The 15,843-nt window shown below is 47.4% G+C and overlaps 1 protein-coding gene across 1 annotated transcript in view; it reads left to right on the top strand.

Annotated features, from left to right (window-relative positions):
* lgr4 (leucine-rich repeat containing G protein-coupled receptor 4) overlaps nt 1-15,843 on the top strand; it is a 70,814-nt gene that overhangs the window by 44,254 nt on the left and 10,717 nt on the right. Inside the window, exons 5-12 of the mRNA XM_015338676.2 lie at nt 5,568-5,783; nt 6,223-6,294; nt 9,239-9,307; nt 10,305-10,376; nt 10,765-10,836; nt 11,616-11,684; nt 12,747-12,818; nt 13,647-13,712. Of these exons, the coding sequence (XP_015194162.2) occupies nt 5,568-5,783; nt 6,223-6,294; nt 9,239-9,307; nt 10,305-10,376; nt 10,765-10,836; nt 11,616-11,684; nt 12,747-12,818; nt 13,647-13,712 (708 nt within the window). The remainder of the gene's footprint in view (nt 1-5,567; nt 5,784-6,222; nt 6,295-9,238; nt 9,308-10,304; nt 10,377-10,764; nt 10,837-11,615; nt 11,685-12,746; nt 12,819-13,646; nt 13,713-15,843) is intronic.

Below are 15,843 nucleotides of genomic sequence, written 5' to 3'. Positions count from 1 at the left end.
CTTGGAAGAAAGCATCAGTAAATCCCTTAGTGCTGTCGTTTGTGTTCTTTGATGGGAATCCTTATGCTATGAGGGAACTGGGACTCATGGGCAGCCTTAAATTATCTCACTGGAGATCGAAGGATCAAAATAATCTGGATGGGATCTAGAATCGCTAAATATATATAACTCAAGATTTCAGAAAAAAAAATGTCCTTTCAGTCTGCAAGATCCGAGAAAAGGACATTTTATTATAAAGATCTAAACGAAGGGGTGATTTCACTCTTGAAAAGTATGCTGTGCTATGTCTCGGTAAGTTGAGTGAAGCTCAGTGAAATCATGAGTAAAGCTTGGGGAAACTGCAGGGTTTGCCTTTATGTGTGGTTTTTAAAGATTAATAGTAAGAGTCTCATGCTGGCTTTCACCCGTATGGCAGACAGATCCAGTTTTTATTCCACTTGCTAATCTAACATGGATTTCCGGAGCAAATATGAAAGGCTTTGCCTAATTTTTTTTTCTGGGCATCTGCTTTCCTCAAATACATGACAGGTCTTAAGAATTCTAGTGTTCGACTTCACCAGGCGTCTTTAAGTGACTTTTTGCTACAGGGGCAAAAAAACGATTTAAGACCCTAGAGTTTTCAGGGTTCCCAGCTGGGAATGTGAGCGAGCCCTTAGTGTGCAGGTGTGTCATCTTCTGTGTCTCCCTCCTGATCCAGGGTCGTGACCCCTGGGCACATCAGGGGTCCCAGCAGGGGGAAAGAGGTCTCTTTTCGGGGCCTCCTGGGGTGATTCACTGCGATGGGAGAGCCCAGAATACCCCAAAGATCAAGAGAAGCCAGCTGAGGGGCACTGAACCCCCAATCTGCTGGGGCTCCCCTGGGCACCTCCCACTGGGCTGAGACACCAACCCCCTGCCAGCAACCCAGGACTCGCTGGGGGAGAGGGGGGTGGGTCGGTGTTTCCCGGCTGGCCTGGGAACGCTGGGAAAATCTGGGAATCCCCAGGGAGGAGCTGGAGTCTGTCGCAGAGGGAAGAGGCAACCCAGCGCTGCCTGTGAGATCCCTCGTGGGAGACGCACACTGCGAAGGGGCGAGCAGGACCTCCGGGTGCAGGTGCAGATCTCCTCCTCTCACCCTTCGCGTGTGCAGGCTTCTTCCTGGTGAAGGATTCCAGCGTTGACAGGCCAGAGGCGTTGCCTCCTCGACATCCTGAAAGTGACAAGCTTTCTCCCCGAGGCCTGACTGCCTGCCTGAGCTCTGCTTTGATGGTTATTTTGAAGATTATCTCTGTCATCGTTGTGTCTAGGAGCTCAAGTGACGAAGCTTTATCAGAGATTGCCAGAGATAAGGGTCGAGACAGCCTGTTGACATTATTGTTTCTATTTTCCTCAACAAAATGAGGGACAGGGCCTGATTTGCGGACTGATTTCCTAGCTGATGAAAACAACAACAGCTTGTTTGCTTTTTTTATTGAGGGCTGCAGTTTTAAAAAAGAAAAGTTTTTAAAGGCCAAGACAGCTTTAATGGTATTGTTTTGTTTGGAAATGAGGTGTACCAAAATAAAAAAAAAAAATTAAAAAGGTTAGTTAAGTTATTTTTTTTGTAAAGTGCGTGCTAGAGCTGTCAGGGGCCAGTCTATCGTAATTTGTTTTGGTTTAGAAAACTGTATCTCCAACAGTACGTCAATAGGCAAATACATTATAAATAAATGGTTTTAGAGAACTCCCTCCTCTCTGACTCCTACTCATAACTGAGGCAACACTATTATGTTCATAAATAATAATTAATTGACCTCTAAGGGAAACCACACATCAGCTATTAGTGGGGAGGAGAGCAGAGTAATGAAGCCAATTCATAGATGGGGATTATTAGGAAGCCATGATTGGTAAGGGCCAATGGAAAATGGAAAATTTGGCCAGGACACTGGGGTAACACCCCTACTCTTTTCGAGATTTTAATGACCACAGAGAGTCAGGACCTTGGTTTTACGTCTCATCTGAAGGACGGCGCCTGTTTACAGTATAGTGTCCTCGTCACTATACTGGGGCATTAGGACCCACATGGACCGCAGGGTGAGCGCCCCCTGCTGGTCCCACTAACACCTCTTCCAGCAACAACCTTTTCCCAGGAGGTCTCCCATCCAGGTACTGGCCAGGCTCACACCTGCTGAGCTCCAGTGGGGCTGCCAGTTGTGAGTTGCAGGGTGATATGGCTGCTGGCTTAGGATGGGCTGCCCCACCACCCCGAATGGATGAAGCAGTTAGTAAATGGAAGGATGTTCTCATGAAATAGAAACCTGTTACATTGTGTAAGATGTCCCATTCTGTGGAACCAAAGCTGTAATTGTAAAGAAAAGCACTTTTTGGCCTAGATAGTGAGAAAGAAAGAAGATGAGGAGATGCAGCACACAGAGACTAGCCGCCTGGTGAGCTTCTACTGGAAAGGTCATGTGGCGCGTCAGCACACACCCCACCTGCTCTCCAGTTCCTACAACGCAACCTGCCCCCACGGGCGAAATCCAGATCCATTCGGCTCTCCGTCTTTCCTGTCAGCCCGGGGACGACCTTTGCCGTGTCCCAGTTCCGGTACCGAGTCCTAAGCTCTTCCTCCAGGTCCGCACTCCTGTGACGTAGCGGACTTGTGCACTTGAAGTGCGCGAGGATTCGAGGGGCCTCGTTATAAACAGGGTACTGGGGACCCCCTGCGTGTGACGGCACCGCGCTGGTCACGCGGCTCAGAGTCACAGTGCTGTCTGTTGTCGCTGCTTCTTTTCCGGTGCACGTTGGCAGATATTTTTTAAAAAATCACTCCCCCCCTCCCAGTTTGATGAAATAGAATTTCATCTCGTCGATCCCTGCACAAGAGTCATGTTCATTCAGGTAGAGCTGCTCGACTTAAAACAAGCGCAGTAAACTAAGGAAAACGTGGCAGTGCCACTCTCTGTTATTCAAGGATTTGTACTACTGAATATATTTCAGATCATCTGTCCCAGCCCAAAACTGACAGTACGCTCTGATAGGTTCGAAAGCGAAACGTCACCCTTCCACGAGGAATTGGGGGTGATGCCCTCCGGCAGAGTCCATTCCGGTGCGGACTTCAGAGTGGGGCGCACTGGGACACGCGCGTGAGCACCCTTGTGATACGCAGATTTAGAAAGGGGGCACCCCCGCGGCCTGGCAGACCTCCGCGGGATCGCGTCTTCGAAAGGCGCAAGACTGCGAGCGGGCGTTCCTTGTTGAACGTGTCCTTCTCCGTTCGAGCTCTCTGGGACTCCCGCGGCCGGCCCACCTTGCGCGCGGCGGCGGGGAGGTGCCCCAGTTCCTCCCGCCAGGCCGTCTGCGCCGCCTTTGTAACTCTGGGACTCGGCTGGGAGCCGATGGCGCGGGAGACGGGAGGAGACGGCACGCGATTAAACGGTGCTTAAAAGCATTAATGATCTGAACGCAGGGCTCGGATCTGCACTGACAGTCCTGCATGCCCGTGCAGAACAGTCTGGGGTTGTGTGCTGTTTCGTTTTTTGGTGGCGGATTAATGAAAAGAGCTGTCAGGGGAGCTCTATCAGGGAGGTTTTCAGCCACTGTGTGGGAAGGGGCTTTGATCTTCAGGGTTGGGTAGGAGACAGGTAGCTTCAAGCAGGCTCTTCTCCTTCTCTTCTTCTCACACGCTCCCCTTTTCTCCTTCAACTGAGGATTTTGGAGGCGGGGTGGGGGGTGGTCGCTGTGTATTTAGCGTGTGGTAGGGGCGCCCCTCACGAGGCCTTACACATCTGCAGTGACTCCCAGATCGCCGAGCGGACAGGTGATGCCATACCGATGCCCTCACAAGACCCTGGCTGTGTCTTTGCGTTCCGAGCTGGGAGGGGTTCCCGCAGGTGCCTCTTCCCAAACGCCGTGGAGACGGCGGCGGCGGGCCCACAGCTCAGAGCGCTCACCCGTCCCACCTGCGCGACGCCGACCAGGGATGCTGTCCCGGCCACCCTGTTCTGTCCTCTCTGTCGACCTGCTTTTTGAACCCGCCGGCCCGAGAGGGCAGCAACAGCCCCAGCCAGGGCTGATACTTTGCTCCGATGCTTCTGAAACCCACCCCCCAAAGTTCCACGGATACACAGGCACTCCAGCCCCTAAAGTGTAGTAGTGATGCGGTCCTGGATGGGGGGCGAAGAAAAGAGGTGGGCTTCAAAAATATACGAAGTGTGCTGCAGAACCGTAGGTCCCTGTCCCTTTTAGCAGTTTTGTTTAGGTTCAGCCGGGAGTTACTGTACAGAATCTGCACGCGCTGGTATGTAGTTAAAGGCCGTGCCTACAGCAGAGCAGGAGAAGTGAGTTACCATTCATAAACAGGAAATAATTCAGCCGCAATTAACTGCTCAGGACCCTCATTGTGGTCAGAAGATTGGAACCATTGAGGCAAACGCCTGTATAAACAGAGCAGTAAATATCTGCAAATAATTCCATGATAACAACAGGGTTTCCTCAACCTCCCAGAACTCATGTAAGGCATTTCAGTAGCCAGACCTCTGGTATTCCCGGCTTGTGCAATGCCTGGGTGATTCATAGCCCAAAAGTGATAAATGCGTTTGTGAATCCTTTTCGTATGAGATCATAGAAAATGCATGTTTTAAGCACGGGGACTTGACAAGTGGGTCAGCCAAACTGAGTTCCTGTATCTGCTGCAGTTGTGTGCTTTTGGTTCAGCTCGGGCCGGGAGATGTGAGAGGAGTGGGCTGTCAGCGTGTGATTGGCAACTGCGAGTAATTTTCAAGTCTGGCTCGCACCTGCAGTAGTTTGTGTGTGGCTCTCTTTCTAGGTCTGATTAATTTTTCACACCATATTGAAAGCAAATGGAAATGTCTGCAGGGGGCGGAGTTCCAAAAAGAACAAAAGGCAGTCTGGAAGAGTTCAGCAAGGCACTAAATAATTCTTTGGTGTATTATTTAGAAGAATTAGACGTTGGTTTTAGGTTAACTGCACCTACAGACATGGATGTGTTTGAGGAATGCCTTTCATCTCTTGCTGGGCGAATGCTTTTAATTAATTTGATCCCACTTCGTGCCAGTTAATTCATGGAAATGCTGTGCACTAAGCCGTTCCTCACCCCTCAGCGCAGTTTGCCCCCGCTTGGAGACCCGATGCCGAACAAAGGTTTCTTGTGGTGCGAATGTGTGACAGGGGGCAGCTCCTTCTGTCCGCTCACGGGCTCTGAAGACGCGCAGCGCTGCTCCCTAGACGGGACAATTCCGCCATGACGGAAGACCTTTCCTCCTGCCACGGCCGAGTTTTGCAGTGTCTGGATTTCAGAGGGGAGTGACGTCACTTCTGTACCTCTCTCGGTGCGCTGAGCCCTGTGACGCTGACCTGTAGATCTGTTGCTGTAGCCAGCTCTCATTCCTCATCCACAGGACCGATCAAGGGACCGAAGTGATAAGAGTCGGTCTTTAGTACATAGCACATGCCTGCTGGTCATTCTCTGACTGCAGAGGGAAAAGGCCTATAGAGCTTGAATGGGAACTGGTGCATGACGGCAACAGCTCTTTGGAAATCTGTGTATAAGCCTGTATTTGTATTGTAATGGCCTACTGTTTCTGTAGGAGGCTGGATGCCAACCACATCACGGTGGTCCCAGAGGACAGCTTTGAGGGCCTCCTGCAGCTCCGTCACCTGTGGCTGGACGACAACAGCCTGACGGAGGTGCCCGTCGCCCCCCTGAGCAACCTGCCCTCCCTGCAGGCCCTCACGCTGGCTTTGAACAGGATCTCGCACATCCCTGACAGCGCCTTCGCCAACCTCTCCAGCCTGGTGGTCCTGTGAGTACAGCGCCCGGACAGACCCCATGCTCCGGCTCCCTGCGCAGGGCGCTCCTGCTGCACAGCAGATGGATCCAGTTCAGGATCGGGGGCTGCTGCAGGCCTTTGTGGGAAACAGAACAGCCGCCCCTCTGCTCTATTAGAAGCAGGAGAGAGCTGCCTGGTCGTGCTGTCAAAGCTGTTTGCATCACTTCAGTTCAGCACCAAAAAACAAGATGAATCTAGCGACCTTTGACCTTTTGCTAAATCCTGTAAAGTGACAGGTTTTGACTGCGTGTACAGGCCTGGTTGGTTCTGCCTCTGTTATTAAATGTAGCATGAATTCTACATCAATAGCCCTTTTCCAGTCTGCTTTCCTGTTGAATGTCAATGGAGCTTATAAAATGTTTTGCACCCACTTGTTTACCAGTGTTTGAAGAATGCTGTTTTGGTTTTTCAGGCATCTCCACAACAACAAAATCAAGGAGATCGGGGAGCACTGCTTTAACGGATTAGAGAACCTGGAAACTCTGTAAGTGTCAAACACAAGTGTTCTGCGTGCTTGAAAACCCATTGACAGATCTGAGAAATGTCAATGAAGAAGCAGGAAAGCCTTTGAGTACAGTACAGTTTGAACACAACGCGTGAGACTACAATGGCAAGAATGGAAAAAAAGGAAAGCCGAGAGCTTAGCTGTTTTTATGTGGCTTCGATGCAAATCCAAGCATAAGTGCCACAAACCGAATCAATCGCCACATAAAATCCAGTATTTTTTACTTTGTCTTCATCTGTGATGTGAACATCCCGTGTGAAGTTACAGCAGGTTCGCACGACTTCTGAGTTTCCGTTTCCATAGCTCCTGATGTGATTTGCCTTGAAAGTTGATCCAAAGTAGATTATTTTACCCCTGAAGAAGTTGAACATTTGAGGAGAAAGCTTAGATATGGTGGTAAAGGTAAAACATCCCTTTGTATAAGATAAGATCACTTTATTAGCCATATACAATTTCTTACATTAGGAATTTGTCTTTTCGCAGACCCCAGCTTGCTCCCCATGAGACACACAGACAGGGAGAGAAGCTGGGGGTCAGAGCGCAGGGTTAGCCATTTATTCAGTGCCCCTGAAGCAGTTGGGGTGAAGGGCCTTGCTCAGGGGCCCAACAGAGTAGGATTCCTCTACTAGCCACGGGATTTGAACCAGCAACCTTCCAGCCACAGATCTTTAGCCACAGTGCCACCACTCTGCCCCATCCTCTCCTTAACACTATGAAGCCTCACTACTGCTCTGCTGTTTCTTGACATGGATGGAGCTATCAAGGGGAAAAGTGAATGTATTTAAAGACAAGCGCCTTTTCTAATTTTGAAAACTGGGCTCCGATGACTCTCCTGTTCTGTGAGCTCAAGGACTGTACCAGTTTCCTCATAGTCCCAGTACTGTTATCTTCAGGCTAATGTCTTCTGGTGCAGAATTTGGGGGTGGTATTTCTCCATGCAGGTGTTTTTGAGTAGCTCTTCTGGCCCTATTTCTCACAACAGTATTCAGAGCAGTGCAGCGTGTCAGTTTTGCCTGAGGTAGGCCCGTTTCTGAGCGACAACGAGGGTGTGTGTGTGTATGTTTTTCTGGGGGGAGGGGTTATCCAGTTCAAGGTGACAGTGACCTTCAAGAGCTGTTAAGAGACAGGGCTCATGGGCTTGTGAGCTGCTGCAGTGCTTCTGGGTTCACTGTAAGGCCAGCTAAGAGAAGGAACTGCGCAGTCAAGATTTGTAGCTGTTTTGAGCCAGCGTGAAAGCAGACGTCTCTGTTTGCTATCTCTGCTGTTGTTCTGAAAAAAACAGTGCATTAAAATTCTGCTGCTGAAAGCCGGGCTCTCTTCCTTCTGTGTGTGGAATTTACCACTGCAGACTGCTTTAGCGTATCAGGAAGCCTACAGAACAACTTCCTCCAGTAATTGCTGCCAGGATAAATACCAAATCATCTGAGATTGATATCTGGTTTCCCCTTCGTTATTCATTTCCGGCTGATACTTCCTCCAGCCCTGCAGAGGATGGAAAACGCCTTGATGCTTTTCACCTAGAGGAACAGAAACCTCTTGTGAGCCGAAGGCCTGTGTTTTCTTGCACCACTGACTTTTCATTGACTTCGTGCTAAGAGATCTTTAAACTGAATCCTGCAAATCCTGCAGCTCCTCCAACTTTAAAAAAAAAAGAGATTATCATTAAGAAGTAATTGGTGGAAATGCAGTATTTTTGAAAAGCAGTTGTTTATCCTTCCTTAATAGGAGACTTTGCATTTAAATAAAAGTTGAAGTGTAATAACTGTTACAACCATTTGAATTTTGGCTGGAAATGTGGGGGTGTTTAACTGTTCAGCTCTTGGAGAGAGACAAACAATATTTCCACTTAACAGTATGAAGTATCACAACGATCTTTAAAAAAAACCTGAGAAAAACCTCTTTCTCTTCGGCTCTGTTTGTTGAAGGTAGGGATGAGCTGCTTGCTCAGCTAGGCTTCTCTGTTTGAGTCTGCCTTTCATCTATGAACCTTACGTTGTCTGCGCTCAGAAAACTACCACGGCCTGGGCGTCATCTAGGAATGTTGCAGATGAAGGTTCGGGTCGCATGTCGTCTGTTCATGGCTGCTGATCAGGAGCTGGACAGGGGGAGGAGGAGGAAGAGAGAGTGACAGTTCCTAAGCAGGGGGGAATGTTAGAGTCTTCTGCCAAACTGAGGCAGGCCCCTGTAACCTTTCACCTCCAGCTGCCTGGGACAGGCAGAAAAACAGGCCCGAATGTCTTTCCACAGCTCATGATTGCTCCATTAACTCAGTAAAGCCCTGCCTGCGACGGCTGCCAAGATCTCAGAGGTGCTCTGACTTCAGAGGAGTCTCAGATCCGCTCGGGCAATGTAACGAGGCGCAGTATCAGTTGAGCAAGGTATTCAGGAGAGTCAACAGGAGTGCCTGCCAAAAGATGATTTGCAGCATATGTTGTGTGTGTATTTATACTGTATGTGCATGCTGTGCTGTTAAAACCATTATTCATGGCAAGGTACAATATGTAAACAGATTCCATTTACCGGCGTTATGCTGGTGTGTTTGGATATGGATTGCTGCCCTCGTCCCTGACAATTGCTTGTCTATGTAATACCGCTGGCAATGGAATTTCAGAGGAACTCTATGGTGGGAATACGGCGAAGGCCATGGGATCAGCTGGTTGTTAGCTCACAGTGTAACTGATGCTGCTGTATCCCGCAGTTCCTTCAGTTATTTGATTCAAATATTTAATTTGTTGAATAAATACCGAAACACACATCAGGCACCCAGCCAGAGGCGCATTGCATCACGGCTTGTTTTCTTCTTCTCTCCCTCGTCTGTCTGCAAGCGAAGCTGGAAAAAGGAGTTAACTGGCCTTGGTGAAGGGGGGCAGGACCAGTGTGTGTGCATTCACCCTAACACTCCGTCTCCCTCTCTGTGTCGCAGGGACCTGAACTACAACAACCTGCTTGAGTTTCCTGAGGCGATCAAGGCTCTGCCAAATCTGAAGGAGCTGTAAGTTGCTGATTTCTTTTAGCTACTTTCCTTCCAGTCCTGGGGGGTGGGGAGGGGGATGGGGGGGGTCTGCTCACAGCCCCACATGCTGGAAGCGCTGTCAGCTCAGCCTGATTCTGCTCGTCTTTGTGTGAGAAACCCGCGCTCCTCGCGCTCCTTCTCGGATGACCTGTGGGAATTGTCGCTCAAGTTGATAGATTGACGAGTTACCCAGACGGGGCCCAAACATTTCAATACCTTTTTGTTCTTCCCCTCCCCCCCCCCCCCCCCCGCATTTAAAGAGCCTTAGGTGGAAAAGTTTTTCACAGAATGAAGAAAAATGACTGTAGTGTTAGTTTACAGTGACACCTTGATCCCGAGCTTTAGAGAGATGAAAAAGATTTCTTTCGTGTAGAGAATGACATGTCAGTAATCCAGCCAGTTTCTGAAAGCCAGGTGCTAAGCTCTTTTTTTTTCTGCTCTAAGAAGAAGAAAAGGAGATTAATCTGATTGCTGAGTGTTACTCCCCCTTCTCTGCAAAACTAATGCACTTCATCTTGCTCTGCTACTCCTAAACATTTTTTATAAGGTGCCTTCTTTGGCATGTCGTCCTGGGGGTTCAAAGTAACGTCAACAAACCCGGTTCACCTCCCTCAATCATCTCGCTCGCTGTTCTACCTTCTACCTGTGACTGCCTTTTCACAAAAACTGCAAAGGTATCTTTCCTTTTGCACCAGTGCCTTGGTTGCCATGATGCCTGACCAAACCCGCAGTGCTACCTGGGAACTCCCAGACACATTGTGCCAGTAGCAGTGCATTTTCTGGACTGTAGAGATCAAGAGCCTCTCCAGCCAAGTGATTTATATAGCGCCTTTTCATCTTTATGATAAATCAAGGTAAAGAGGGACTTGATTACCCCTGGGATTGTCCTTTTAACCTGGGTGCAAGCAGCCCTGAGTTGGACAATGATGCCAGAATTATATCCGGCCCTTTATTTAGTTTTTTTTTCTTATTCCAGGGGGTTTCATAGTAACAACATTGCTGTGATCCCCGATGGAGCCTTCAGCCAAAATCCTCTGCTGAGAGCAATGTGAGTTTTACACCGTCGAGTCTGTTTCGGCTGTGTCTGTCAAATGTTTTTCCTTTTCCAGGTGAGGTGTTTAGGGTTCCTTGTTGCCTTAAGAGTCTTCATTAACTTATTTTACAAGGAACAACATTCTGATTGTTTGGTGTACCTGGAGCGAAATACATTTGCCTCAGTGTTAGAAAAAAAATCCGACATTTCTAGCTTTGTCTAAGCAAGGTTCATGCTGAGGACATTACTTCTTTGAGTCTGTAGTGTCTGATTTCATTGCAGTTTCTTCAGTCATTTCTGAGCTGAATGCGCTGGTGTCTTTTTCGCATTTCCTCGTGTTTTGGTTTCTCGATTCCTGGTCCTAACTTGAAGGTGACTCTGTGGACCACTTCTTCTCTTTCAGACACCTGTATGACAACCCCCTCTCGTTTGTGGGCAGCACAGCTTTCCGGAACCTGTCAGAGCTCCACTCCCTGTAAGAACGCCTTTAGCAACAGCTACATTTTGCATATTACAAAGAAATGTCCCGTCTCCACCTCCTTCACCCCCCAAACAAATATCTCCGTTGGCTTTGATCTCATAAGTAGCTCTAAGTAATTGATTTGGCAAATTCTCCAAATTGATTGACGTTACAGAAAAAAATGCCAAAATTCAAATTAAGCACAAAACCGTGAACTTTGTGAAAGTACTGTAAGTCTCCATGTTGTCGCAAACTCATAATCAAGTTCCCACGGACTGTGGCGTGATGCAGCCCTTCCTGCTCACTAGTCACTGTAGTGACTACTGTAATGCGATGGACGAACAAATAAGTACAGGTTGTATAGCCGACATTTCACTGCAGAAATGTTCCAACGTGATCTGTATGCAGAGTTAGCAAGTAAGTAGTATTTGTCAGCAAAACCTTGAAGTCGAGAGCAATATTTCTGTTGGATTAGAAGAGATGTATTCATAAGCCCGCTTGTTTGCAATGTCATAGGGCCGCTCACCCCACCAGAAGTTTTGCTACCTCTTTCTGAATCACAGAACATGGCACTGCACATACATAAGTTACTGTGAACCTTGTATTGTCATTGTGGTTTGAAGTGCACTCATCAATGCTGATTCTTTCTAACCCCAAATGTGAAAGTAGTGTTCGAGTTCCCCTTTAAAGTGCTTGCATGTGATCTGTTTACAGTCTTCCTTTCTGTAATTCTTAAAGAGAAAATGTGTGCCTCTGTGAAGTTCTTCTCACGCGCTGTGACTGTTTAATTTCAGGATAGTACGGGGAGCCAGTATGGTGCTGCGGTTTCCTGACCTCAATGGGACTGAGAATTTAGAGAGCCTGTAAGTCTCACTGGGAGATGGGGTGACTTGTGAATTATCAGCTGATGTTGGCTTCATCGGTTTAAGGCTGAAATGAACAGCCTTGCACCTACGATTCCAGTTCCGTTCTTCATTGACAATCTACTGCCACGTGCGGTATTACAGAACCACCGTGCCAAAGCTGTCTGTACCTGATGAAGGGTCACCAGATGTCCCCAGTGTGTCTATAACACCTTGAGACCATTTTAATAATAACCAAAAAATACTGCATTATTTTTAAAGTACTCTTCTGCTTAATTGATAGTAGTGCTTAGTGATAAGCACAGTGCTGTGGACTTATGAATTTCAAAGCAAAGAAAGTATTTCAATGACAGAATTTGTGTTACCATGCATTTTCCTTTTGCTAGTCAAATTCCAGTAGTCATTGTGTTGTGCTAATTGCTCCTAAATTCCTCACCAGACACTGACAGGTTCTTTCCTGCGTGAGAAATAGCTGATCAGTATATTTCTATAGTCTATACGAGCAAAGCTATTCATAAAAAAACGCAGTTGGGAGTAATTGGAAATACAATACAAAGGAACAAAATAAAAATGTGTAATTAAACATGATTCATTCAGTAATGCATCAAAAGGCTTCTGTATCATACTGTCAGCCAATGTTACTTGAAGTTCAGTATCCTCTTGGCAGAGCCTGAACTTTTAAATCTGTGTGTTCGTTTCTTTGGGTTTTACAAACCCGTTCTGATTCTGTGTTCCTAAGGTGTCTTTGCAAGATTGACACCCTGTGCTCATAGATCCTATAATTGCCCAAAATAACCACTGCAGTTATCTGGGCCTGCTTCGGCTGCTGGGTGTAGCAATCTAATTAGATTCAAATTAAGACTTTAAAAAGCTTGTGTGCAAGTGTTACACCATACATCTCCAGCCCAGCACCCGGAGAGCTCCCATGTCAGCAGGGATTAAACTTCAAATATTTCTTTTTAGAGACCCTGAGTGATTTTGTAGTGGACAGTTGAGGGTCATTTGTTAAATTTAAGTTATCCCGAAAGAAATTCCCATGCTGGTGTACCTTTTGTTTTGCAGCACGCTGACGGGAACCAAGATAGATACCATTCCTGCGAGCCTGTGTGAAGATCTGAAGTTGCTACGGACCCTGTAAGTTTCCCCTGAGCTCTCTGAGGTGGTGTAGGAATTGTGCCTCTATAGGTCATGTCTTTGTGGTACATCTTTCGGGCTTCTCAATGAAAGAATGAGTTATTATGGGGGAAATATGAATGCACCTTATGACAAAAATGGTCTTATTCTGATGGCCAATTTTATAAAAATGTGTCTGGTGTATGGTGGGTTTTTTTTAAATCAGTTGAAGTTCTGTTTTCTAAACTTATACAAAAGTATAAGTAAGGCATGCGCTAGTCCTGGAGAGATTAAAACCTTCCATCTTTTATAGCAGCCTTCCAAGAATGGTTAATTAAGCCACTAATTGAACCAATTAAGTAATTGGTTAAGCTGGATTGGAATGTGCACCAGACAGTCCCTTTGGCATATCTTATCATTTATTGTTCAATGACCACAATTCCTTTCCCCTGACCACTAAGTAACACGTTCAGCAAGAACAGCTTGATCAGCAGAGGATATGATGAGAGTAAGTGTAGGTTGAGCTGCATGTTCCCCCAGCTTTCATTAGAACTGGAATCTGGGGTTTGGATCCAAGGGTGAGAGGAGCTGAAGCTGAGCACTGCTGTGTCCTTACAGGCCCATGGGAGATGTTTTTCAGTGTTGGCTGAAGTGTCTTGTAGGTCAACCATTGCACTGTTATTCTTCATTATTGCTAGCGGACTTGTCAGTTGTGTTAGAATTTATGTTATAACTAAATATAACTTTAAGGCTTTTCAGCATGGAGCGATTTGTGTGAAATCCGAAGTCCCTGTGACTGATGATATACAGCGCAGTACATTTGTTGTTTTTTTCCTTCTGTCTTTCTAGGGATCTGTCCTATAATGAGATTGAAGAGCTTCCGAGTTTTCAAGGCTGCACCAAGCTGGAGGAAATGTGAGCGTCCTAAATTCAAACCAGTCTCTTTTCTCTAACCTTTTCTCTAAGTGTTTCATTTTGTCACCAGATGTTTAAGGCCAGAATAAAGCAAAACAAGGAGTCTGTGTGGAGTAGGAGAGATCACAAGAGGGTTTCTCTGTGTGCACAATCCGAGAGCAGTACATTGGCTGGAGCCACGTTGGTTTTAGGGTTAGGGCAGGGTGTAGCACGGTGCCAGTACACAGCTCCGGGGCAAGGGGTGACCTGCCAGCGAGATTCCTGCGTTGTGATGCAACTTGCGGTTCTGGGGAGCCAAGTCAGCTGGCACAGGTTTAGTGCCATCTCAGTGCACGAGGTGCAGTCTCCTAACTGCACACTGTGGAAAAGGTCTCAGTGCTGAGAAACTGCGTCAGTAAGGTTGTGTGAGAGGGGAGGGCATGCAGCCTGTCTGGCCCATGTAGTAACGAGTAGCTAATTGATCCAAAGATCAGCCCACTGTTTCATAAAAGGAGGGCGGGTATCGGCTTCAGCGACATGGAGGGGTAGTCCGCTCCACGCCCCCACAACTCTCTTCGCAAAGAAGTGCCCCTGTTCATCCTGAAGAAGTCCCATGGCTTTGCCCATGCCCTTGAGGATTTTAAATTTTAAATTTTAAATCTTCTCGTGAACTTCTCTGCCTGAAACTCAAAAGGGCTCAGTTCTTCTTACGTCCCGGGAAGTCAAGAAGAGATCGCGTTTTCAGAGTCTGGATCGGGGCTTCGTGGAAACAGCTGTTTCCAGATGTTAACCGGTTTGGTCAGCGAAACCGGCTCCTGTTTCAGTGAATCAGCGGCTCGTCACAAAAGCCACGTCCAGAATTTCGCATTCTCTCAACTGTAGCTCGCGTTTGTAAGAAATGTTATTTCTAGCAACATTAGCGACGGATATTTTAAAGTAACTTGGCGTGCCATGAAAAGCTTGGGACGTTGAGCATGTTGAAAAGCACTGTTCTAGAGCTGTGGAGGAGGTCATTGGGTCAGAATTATAGATTGAGGCAGTTCACGCTAAAGGAAGCAAATCGGGCGGAGCAGTGGCTCTGTGGCTCAGGATCTGCGCCTGTGGCTGGAAGGTTGCCGGTTCAAATCCCGCAGCCGGCAGAGGAATCCTACTCCGTTGGGCCCCTGAGCAAGGCTGTGAACCCCAACTGCTCCAGGGGTGCCGTACAATGGCAGACCCTGCGCTCTGACCCCAGGCTTCTCTCCCTGTCTGTGTGTCTCATGGAGAGCAAGCTGGGGTCTGCGAATTCCTAATGCAAGAAATTGTAAAGGGTTAATAAAGTAATGTTATATATATAAATCTCATTCCTGTCTGCACACCTGCAAAAGCAGAGCCCTGTGGTGTGCCCATAGCACTGTCATGGAACCGTGTCCCATGGACCTGCTTGCACGTATACCAAACGCCTCTGCACAACAGCACCCATTTTTCACCATACAGATAGCTTACACTGGTAGTCTGGCTTTCTGAGCTCTCTATATCGGATATACATACTGCAGGATGTCATTGTGAAGGGCTGCCTGTGTACAGAGTAATAGTCTTTGTGTACTGAACACTCTTTTGTAGGCAATACTTCATGTCTGCCCGGCATGCTGCAGTGTGAAGCTAATCTTAAGCAGAACCCTGAGATAGCCAGAGCCTTCAAGAGGTCTCAAAATAGAATAATACACTGAAGCCCCATTTAACTGTGTCGGCTTCCTGGCCTGAAAAGGCCAGCCTGAGTGATTTTTTTCATGCCGCTCTTTGTCAAAAGAATGTAGCTGGAGGAGAGCAGAGAACATGAAAGGACGATGACAGTGTGGTGCCACATGACTTGCCACACAGCTCCTTCCTGAAAACCACGTTTCGCTGGTACAGCCCACAAGCGAGATGCCAACAAGTATCTGCCTGGTGCTGCTGGCTCCTCTCAGCTCTCCCAAAGCCACTGGCCTCTGTCCTGTTAAATACATCTATTCAGTGGGTAGACTGAAGGGTACTGTTTTTATAGAAAAATGACATGTAATTACCTTGTAAATTTAGATACACTGTGTCTTCATCATACCAGGCATGAGGCACAAGGTTTCTATTTTATTTTCTCTCTCTATGAAAGTGGGGAGGAAGATTAAGTGTTGTGTGC

Source organism: Lepisosteus oculatus, chromosome 21 (assembly GCF_040954835.1).
Source record: "Lepisosteus oculatus isolate fLepOcu1 chromosome 21, fLepOcu1.hap2, whole genome shotgun sequence".
Classification (NCBI taxonomy): Eukaryota; Metazoa; Chordata; class Actinopteri; order Semionotiformes; family Lepisosteidae; genus Lepisosteus; species Lepisosteus oculatus.
Note: the sequence above shows the minus strand (reverse complement) of the source record. Positions and strands in the feature narration are given on the sequence as shown.